Below are 9552 nucleotides of genomic sequence, written 5' to 3' on the forward strand. Positions count from 1 at the left end.
TTCACTTCCTTGGTTTAGTAGACACTGACATAAATGAGCCTCCTTGGATGAAATCCTGATTCCATTTAAGTATTCATCAATGCTAGGATTACAGTCTGGAGTTTGGAAACATGAGGATGGGTTATACAAGCAAGCCCTCAACTACATGGCTAGGGAGTCATGTCCCATCTGGGGCTGAATTACAAGGTCCTGAATACTATCCATGAGTGACTTACAATCTTTTTTGTTTGCTGTTGTGTGTTGCTGTAGAAGTGGAACGCAGTTTCCAGGCTAAACAGCAAAATACGCTTAAACCATGGAGTCCAACCAAGAATCCTCACTCTTCCTTGTGAAGATCTTGGAGGAGCTGGACACAAAGCAGAATACGGTTTCTTACCAGGACCTCTGCAAATCCCTGTGTGCGAGGTTTGATTTATCCCAGTTGGCCAAGCTCAGAAGTGTGCTGTTTTACACTGCTTGCCTGGATCCTAATTTCCCAGCGACTTTGTTCAAAGACAAAATGAGATGCACTGTAAACAATCAGCAATCAAAGAAAATCATGGTTGCAGCAGATATAGTAACAATATTCAACCTCATACAAATGAATGGGGGAGTGGCCAAGGAGAAGCTTCCAGTTGCAAGGCAGAAAGTGAAGAAGAAAGAGTCTTTCGAGTCATGTAGGTCTGACACGGAAATCTGCAATGTGGCAGACTGCGTGCCCAACTGTGAGCTGAACGACCAGGAGTTCAACCAGGGCTTTCCAGTCAGAAGGTCCTCAAAATGCAGAAAGATGGACTGCAAAGACTGTCAACAGTTTGTCCCCTCGTCAGAACCCAACTTTTTGCTCGGTGTTAATAAGGACATGAAGGGCCGGGCTGCCTCTCTGGACAGGCTGCAAGCACTGGCATCCTACTCCATCGCCACATCTCCACCGTGCGAGATGCAGAGTACGTACTTCCCCATGAACATTGACAATGAATCGGACCAGGACTCCTTGCCTATACACCCAGGCATAAAAGAAACTTTCATTTCAAATGATGAGCCATTTGTGATGCAGTCGTGTGTCCAGAAAAGAAATATATTCAAAGAAGATTTTCATAATCTGATTACAATATCTCCCAACTTAATACCGCCCAGCAAAAAGCCAGAAGATGGACACAGAGAGCTTAAGAACAGGAAAGAATGCTCTAAGCAGACTTTCTTCAACCACAGCTTTGAAATGCCATACAGCAGCCAGTACTTGAATCCAGTTTACTCTCCTATACCAGACAAAAGACGAGTGAAGCATGAAAGCTTAGATGATCTTCAAGCTTCAACGTATTTTGGCCCAACTACTATTCTCAGGCCACAGGACACCAAAAAGTGGACTGGAAAGCCAGCCAAGCAAACTGCCTGGCCAGCTAAAAGCTGGAGTTTAAATACTGAGGAGGTGCCTGACTTTGAACGATCATTTTTTAATAGGAAGCAGTCTGAAGAGAAGCTGCGATACCAGAGTTCAAACAACCCGTCTCCAAACTTTCCCTCAGCTGACAGGCATCAATCCTACCTAAACCCAAAGGATCCGCAACCAATTATGCAGGCAAACTACGCTGTGAAACCAAATGGGCATAAACCCAAGGAAATCCCTTCCATTCTAGACGTGGAGAAGCACGAGCCAGTCAAAAAGTTTAAGGATAAAAGCATTAACTGTACTTCTGTTCAGATCTTAAGCATTGACAGGACCACAAGTGTTGGGACGCAGACGGAGCAGCAAGTTCTGGACCACAAGAAGTGCAAGGACTTGTGTGCAGCGGGCCAAGCCAAGTATGGAGAGAGGCACTCCCTGAAGCACTCGGATGATGACTCTGAAATTGTGAGTGATGACATCAGTGACATTTTCCGGTTTCTGGATGACATGAGTATCAGCGGGTCCACGGGAGTGATGCAGTCTTCATGCTATAACAGCACTGGTTCTTTGTCCCAGATGCACAAATCAGACTGTGAGAGCTCACCTGAGCACAATTTGACTAAGATCTCCAACGGGAGTGCCTGTAACAAATTGGATAAAGTGGCCCGGGCAGACGTCAGTAACACAGATGATGAACTAAAAACCAGTGTTTGCAAACTGGTTTTGAGGATTGGTGAAATAGAGAAGAAACTGGAATCTCTCTCAGGCGTTCGAGAAGAAATCTCCCAAGTCCTGGGAAAACTAAGCAAGTTGGATCAAAAAATCCAGCAGCCAGAGAAGGTCAGTGTACAAATAGATCTCAATTCTTTGACAAGCGAGGCTGCGTCGGATGAGAGTAACTCCCCACAGATATTTCAGTGTCACAATACTCCTCATGGAGGCAAACTGGAGAACAATCCAGAATGGTGCTGCTCAGATGCCAGTGGAAGTAATAGCGAGAGTCTTCGAGTAAAAGCCTTAAAAAAAAGTTTATTTACTAGGAGGTCATCCAGATCATTAACAGAGGAAAACAGTGCAACGGAATCCAAAATAGCAAGTATTTCAAACTCTCCCCGAGACTGGAGAGCTATTACTTACACCAACCAAGTTGGCATTACAGAAGAGGAGATGAAAGAGAGAGATGGAGGAGAAAATAAGGACTGGCACAGGAAATCTAAAGAGGTAATTTAAACTTTAACTCACACAATAAGCACTTAAAAATAATCTAGTTATGAATGTCTTCCATAGTCATCGCAAGCCTCAGGTTATGACAATACTTTGCCCTGCCATATTATGCCTGTCTTTATTGTTATCGTAATTGAGTGATTTTGTATCTATATGTTCTTGCTTGGCAGCTGCAATATGGTCAAGTTGGTTTTTAAAAGCTTTTCTCTTGTGGAAAGGGAGAGGGAATGATGTGTTTGACATCTTTGGAAGATGATGGTATTCTTCCTCATTAGTGGCAATATAAGGAGGCCGGGTAATCAACTTGGTGAAAAGGGTGCGGAGAAAATTGAAATTCTCTAGTGGTTCTTTTAGAAGGGATGTTTTGCAATTGCATTGTGATGGCTTTTATCAGAGTAGTATGCGCATATTTAAAAGCCAACAAAACAGAATCATGGATTCAAATCCCTCAAGAAAATAATCCTTGTGTGTGTACCGTGAGATGCTAACTGTAGCTATGTTCTGACTTTCACGGTCATTTAAGCGAGTCTTAAGCCTCCCATTGTGGAAATGCAGCATAGCTGTCATCTTGTTTTGGTTGGTCAGAAAAACTCTGCCCGTACCTCCCAGCAGCTGCCCACTGCTGTCTTTGTGCTTGGGTCTGGTTGCTGCTCAGCTGACAGTGTGCATGGTGTGGGTGGTTGTTTCTATTCCATAGACAGTGGAGAGCACTGGGGGTCCTTCAGCTCCCTTGCTGATCAGGCCCATGTGATAGGTGTGCTGTGCCTCCTTACAATGGGGAATGAGGGCAGAGAAGGGTTGAAAAGGAGAGGAAGAGTTTTGACGGAAGTAAGTGCAGTTGGATGAACAAGAAAGCATAAGCCATGGGTTATTAGTAGGCAGAAGAAGGTTACCCTAAAAAAATGTACAGAAAACCCCAAAACTTGGCTTTTCTGTACATTGGTCTGCCCAGGATGAAATGTTGACTTTGAAAGTCCCTTCCTTGCTCCTGTAGTAGACCATGGCTGACCCTGGACTGGTACCATGGATGGTGTGGTGTCAAGAGGGTGCTACCTGGGGGCTTCACTCAAAACTTCTTCATGTTAAGATTTGATGTGCTAACAGGAATCTAGAATCTGCATGGGTCTGAGCCCTCCCAGATCAGCTAGGCTTCTCTGGATGTCAGGACCATTCCAGAATAGTTTTATAATCTGTAAACAGTACAAAACCTAAATTTTCTCTGTTGTATCAGCTTGATGTTCTTGTTATCATGAACATGGAGATCTGTCTGTAAAATACCTCTTTGGTCTGGCTGTGAGATGAAGGTGGGCAAATGGATTAAGGCCATCCACAACCGTTGTCCTAACTGATACTTTAACTTTTGGTGGTTCTAAAAGGAATACCTCCGTCTTTTGTGTTTAACCCCCTCATAGTCCTGTTTCTTCTCTCAAATTCTTTTGAACCCTATTGCAGGCAGACAGGCAATACGAAATCCCACAGCCACATAGACTCTCTAAACAACCAAAAGATGCTTTCTTGATTGAACAAGTCTTTAGTCCTCATCCCTACCCCACATCACTCAAGTCACACATGAAAAGCAACCCACTCTACACAGACATGAGATTGACAGAGCTGGCTGAAGTGAAACGTGCCCAGCCGTCATGGACCATAGAGGAATACACGAGGAATTCGGGGGACAAAGGCAAGATCGCAGCATTGGATCTACAAGTAAGTCCTGTTTGTTTAATTTGAATGGCTTGATTGTGAATGAATATTGCCAGAATATGCATTTAAGAAGAGATTTGGTTAGCTCAGGAAGGAGCTATGCAGTGTTGAGCCTCTAATCTTGCTCATCCCTATCCATCCTGGCCAGGGACAAAGGAGAATGTGGGTGTTTCATCGATGAATGGTGATTCTTGACAGGTTGATGCTCCCAGCTTATTCTGCAACGTAGGAATGTCTGCTAAGCCATCATGGTATTAGTAGCTCTAGAGTTGAGGGATAAAGGGGTGCAGAGATGAACTGGTCCCTAACTGCAGTAAGGCAGAGTGGTGCAGGAGCTGGCATTACTGCTTTTTCTTCTATCTTTGTGCTGTCTGAATTATTCACAGAGAATTTAAATGCTAGGGATTTCCCATTTTGCTACCAACATGAGACATAAAATACTTGTAAAAGATGTTTGACACCATGACTGTTTTTGAAACACTTCACTGTTGCATCTTTGAAGTGGCTGTTGCAAGCCAGAGTCATGTGAAGAGCGGATCAGCTAATGGTGTGTCTTGTTTGCATTTTAGTTCAGCTTGGAAGTGTGCAACAAGCAGAGCAGAGCGTGTTACTGGGAGGCAAATTCAAATGTTGGATTTAAATTTTCCCAGACTGTAGTGTATTTGAAATCAAAATCCTGATATATAATGGAATGCCCAGACCCAGGACTAAGTGCCTATGTTGGATACCCTGTGTAGCCTGAAAAAGACAAGACATCTTTTAGGAAGGAAGATATCTCAGCACGGGTTTGAAGAGGAAGCATGAAGAACTACATCCAGAATGTGTAAACACCAAAAAAATCTAGCAGTGTTCAGTTATGAAACCCAAAATGCATCACATAATGAAATCCACATTGGTGCGAGATCACTGTGTATCATTTATATGCATTTATTCAGCTGGTAAGAACCAGCCAGGGGACTGGTGCTGACTGCAGGCATTTTGGGCTCTTTGCATGTGTATGCATGCCCCAGAGCAGAGCAAGCTCTTGGCAGCAGTTGGGACACTCTGACCTGCAGCTCAGGGCTCTCTGATCAGCAGTCTGTGCGGTGCAGCCGTACTCAGGCAGGGAGTCTGCTTGTCTCCGAACTTTCTCTGCCAGGGAACGTGGTGTTCGGGAGCCTGGGACTTGCTGCTCCGCATCAGCTCTTGATGGCTCAGTGCCGAGGTACCTAACCCAGCTCCAAACTATCAGACTAAGCCCTAGAAGTGCATCAGGGTACTGTGAGAAAGATTTGGATTGCCCAAGTCTCAGGACCCATGTCATGCCTCAGGACCTCGTGTTGGCTGGTTTGGAGTTAAGTGATCATCCACATGGTTCTGTAGTGCAACTCCCATGTGTGTTTGTGCAGGAATTTGTGCACAACAAATTCACCTCCTGGCTTGGCTTGTGCAAAATTGCCCAACCTCACCAGCTCCTGCTCCTTGCTGTGGCTAAAGTGCAGAGAGAAACCAAGCAGCACAGGAACCAGGCTGTATGTTGCCCCAGCTGCCTGCTGCTTTTTGGGTCTTAAAAGCTTCAGAGGTCTTACTAAATTCCTATCCCTGGCATTGCAGACTGTATGCTAGAGTAGGAATAGGCTGAAAGAAGCTTCTCTGCAGGAGGCAGTCACAAAGCATCCCTTACCTGCTGTGTGAAGGCAACAAGGGAGGTGATATTTGGGAGCAAAGCTCCTCTGGGAGAAGTGTTCTCCATCTGCTCCTCATAGGGCCATTACGTTCTCTGTAAGCAGCTCCGTGTGACTGTGAGCAAACCAGAGAAATCGGCTTATTACCATCATTTATCTTTAGGATCAAGGTTATAAAACTTTACTGGTTTGATTCTCTCCCTCCAAAAGGACTGTCAGAATTGCATTTACTCTACAAAGCCCATGTCTAGACTTCATAATAGAGCTTACTGACAAACTTAAAAAATAGACACAGACTGATGAGTGGGGTTTTTTTCCCAGTGATTAGGTTTATTAGAACTGAAAGTAAATACATTATGCTTTAATGAACATTCCTACATCTGGCAATGAAATGGGAAAGGAAGCTGATTAACAGTAATAGGCCTTTTTAATAATGCATCTTCCTTCTGAAGTAGTTAAAAGGTCAATAGCAAGTCAGAGAAGTCCAAAACTGTAGTCTCCCTGAAGCATAGCATGGATATCTTTGGGGTTTTTCTACCTTAGTTTATTTAAAATTTCTCCTGGAACTTGACAAGTCTGCTGGGTTTTCCTTCAGGAAAAGAAATGGCAAAACTAGTCAGGCAAGTTTGTCCCAGGTGTGGGGTCTGTGTGAGATCTCATTGCTTTGCTCTGTGTATGATGATCCACTGGGATGAAATCTTGTCAGGTTATTTTCTGATGCATTTAGAGACGAGGTTGCTGATTTTTTTCAGAAGACTGGAATAGGTAATTGAGAGCTGAAATGGTACAATCTCAGACTCGGCTGATGGTCTCTGTTTCAGCATACTAGAGCTACCATAGAGATCTCCATTAAATGGTCATAAAACCGCCGCTCGATTTTAATTGTCTGTTTCTGGGGTAGCTATAAAATCACTTCTTGTAGTAGTTCTGTACAAAAAGCAAATGCTGCTGGCAGGCGAAGCAAGGTTTCAGCCAGTAGCTCGTGGCCACAGTCTGAATTAGCAATTAAAGGCTTACCCAAATCTCTCAAGTCAGCTGGAGTTTCTTTGTGTGGAGTCCAATGAGCTTTGGATCAGGTTTGTTACGAGCATGGAAATGGTGTGTGTTTGGGGTATTCCCACTGGAACATTTTTATGTGTAACATTTCTATGTGGAATCTTTTTCATTTTTTTAAAGAAATGACCTTTTGGAGCCCCAGAAACAAGAGACAGCTTTGAGAAAAAGCTGTCATTTTTCAAAATGTTCTTTCTGCTTTGTTCCTTTCTGCTGGTAAGTGCAGTAATGCCTAGTGTTTGGGTTTCCCCAATTTTCCCATCATTTCCCCTATTAGAAATGATGAAGGGAGAAAAACAAGCAAGGTGGAAATGTAAAGCTTGAAGAACTCACAAATTCTAAGTTAAAACCCCCTAAAGATTAAAACAAAACAAAACCAAAGAAATAAAACTTTCAGATGGAAATCCTGTACCCAGAGAGACTCAGACTTTGGCAATAAGCAGGGTATTGCTTCCTGTGGAGATAGAGATTGTGCCATTGGGGTTAAATGGTCTCATCTATGAAGGTGGTCCAGAGTAATATGTGGTACCAAATCTTATGCCAGGTATCCAGTTTCCTTGCTCCTTTTGCCCCTAAAAGCATCATGCATTCAGGTCTCTTTCAGAAGATGGAGCTGGGAGGAGAGCTTGAAGCTGAGGATCACTGTCCTGGGTGATTTCATGGGAACCAACTTACAGCCCCCGCTTTGTGGGATGCTCAGTGCCTGCTGCCTGTGATTGTGTATTCCCATGCTGGAATGAAGGGCCGGGGTTCCCAGCTATTCCTGTTCCAGGACAAATTCCACCTGCTAATTGTCCTTAGATGATGGATGGGGCTGAGCAATCGTGCCCTGAAAGCAAGTTATGGTATCAAAATTAAGGTTAGCTTTATAAAATGTAATGCATAAGGAGTGTATGTTAAGAACCCTTCCCATCATCTGGGCTTTAATAATTTAAAGAGCAGTAACAGGCCGGTAGTTGCTGACATCTCTGCTGTCTAGCAGATTAAAGAGTTTTTATTTAAATGCCATCCAAGATGACGAAGTTTCCGGTGAATCAGAGGTACGTGAGGGGCTTTGCACCAGAATTACATGTTGCAGGAGTTTATTTTTTGCAGTATTGTGTTGCCACTTTCATCAGCCTTATGGAACTGGGAGCAGGAGTTGAAGGGATGTGAGAAGCAGCAATAACCCACTTTATCCTGCCAGCAGACCCAGATGCAGTTGGGAGTCCTTCAGGTGCATCTGCTTTATTTATTTTATTAATGTCAGATCCCAGACGATTAACAGTTGTTTCCTTTTAATTTTTAGACTCAAGAATCTTTAAACCCAAACAACTTAGAATACTGGATGGAAGACATTTATACTCCTGGCTATGATTCCTTATTAAAACGCAAAGAAGCCGAGTTCAGAAGAGCAAAGGTTTGCAAGATAGCTGCTCTGATAGCAGCGGCAGCTTGTACGGTCATTCTGGTCATTGTAGTTCCCATTTGTACAATGAAATCCTGAACCTGCGGACAGAGATGTGACTCCCAGCTGTGTGCATCAGATAGCTCATGCTGTGTTTCAAACATCTGACGGCAAAACTGTAAGGAAATTGCTAAGGAAGAATGTTCCGAGGATAATTCTGATGGTGAATGCAGTAAATGCAGGCAAAACAGAAAACAACTAGGGAAACAGCTTTTGTTTCGGAAAAGTATGATTTTAAACAACAGACTGTGGTGGAGTTAGTGGGAACTCAGTTCAATTTTTATGCATTTTTAAAAGTGCAATATTTTTTTTTCCTAAAGAAACAATATAATGTTTTACAGAATCGGAGACCGATGAGAATCTTGGCAAAAGAGGAAGGTTGTCTGAGCTATGTTGCATTTAACGGAGGTGTGGGTACTTGGAGGTAGCACTGTATAGAAGGGAATGTTCTATATGCATTACATCGGGGAGCTAGGGAAGTCTTAAAGCTCTCTACAATGTAGAAAACTCTGAATGTATTGTATTTATTTTATAGTATTTATGTATTTCATGATCATTTGATTGAAAGCAGAGTGTGTAGCCATGAACAGAGTTCGTTCCTATGTTCAGATTAAAAAGGGCTCTTTGTATTTGGTCTTGCCCTAAGACCCACTTTATCATCACTGAGTACTTAGATAAGTGCAATGTGCTGCAGACCAAAAAGATTATGTTTTCAAGCAATCACAAAAGGTTTTAGTTGCTTCTGTTGAATAACATTTTCATAGAGCTGGCAAACTTGCCTTGCCAAAAGGGTATTCTTTACCTCTGCAGACAGTGAAATCGTCTCAATTTCACTCCTGCCAGCAAGCAAAGCTGGCAAATCAAAGCAACGCTTGGTTAAAGTTCTTGGAAATGTGATCTGAACAGTTATAATTTTTTTCACAAAGTCTTTGTGCCTTTTTTTTTAGACTGTAGATTAAATAGAACTGTTTAATTTTGCTATTTTAAGCCCATAACATAAATCACAGCATAATGGGTACTAATGGAGGTTCTTTTCCCGCAAGCCTTCTATACAGTTCAGAGTGCTCCTCAAACAGCAGGGCTGGTGGTTGCTG

General features: G+C 43.0%; 1 protein-coding gene across 1 annotated transcript; it reads left to right on the top strand.

The window, feature by feature from the left end:
* Positions 1–247: 247 nt before the first annotated feature.
* On the top strand, positions 248–9178 carry KIAA1024 (KIAA1024 ortholog). The gene is made up of 3 exons (XM_010015786.1): positions 248–2587; positions 4043–4297; positions 8300–9178. The coding sequence occupies exons 1-3, from the start codon at positions 296–298 to the stop codon at positions 8495–8497; spliced, it is 2745 nt and encodes a 914-aa protein (XP_010014088.1). The 5' UTR covers positions 248–295; the 3' UTR covers positions 8498–9178.
* Positions 9179–9552: the final 374 nt, after the last annotated feature.

The sequence above is a fragment of the Nestor notabilis genome, unplaced genomic scaffold (genome assembly GCF_000696875.1).
Source record: "Nestor notabilis isolate BGI_N333 unplaced genomic scaffold, ASM69687v1 scaffold266, whole genome shotgun sequence".
Lineage (NCBI taxonomy): Eukaryota > Metazoa > Chordata > Aves > Psittaciformes > Psittacidae > Nestor > Nestor notabilis.

What these genes read in the sequence shown, in the direction of transcription:
- KIAA1024 (XM_010015786.1), top strand. Translation starts at nt 296, where the DNA reads ATGGAGTCCAACCAAGAATCCTCACTCTTCCTTGTGAAGATCTTGGAG. An exon ending in GGCACAGGAAATCTAAAGAG is followed by an intron (nt 2,588 to 4,042) that starts GTAATTTAAACT and finishes ACCCTATTGCAG; the next exon opens with GCAGACAGGCAATACGAAAT. An exon ending in TCGCAGCATTGGATCTACAA is followed by an intron (nt 4,298 to 8,299) that starts GTAAGTCCTGTT and finishes TTTAATTTTTAG; the next exon opens with ACTCAAGAATCTTTAAACCC.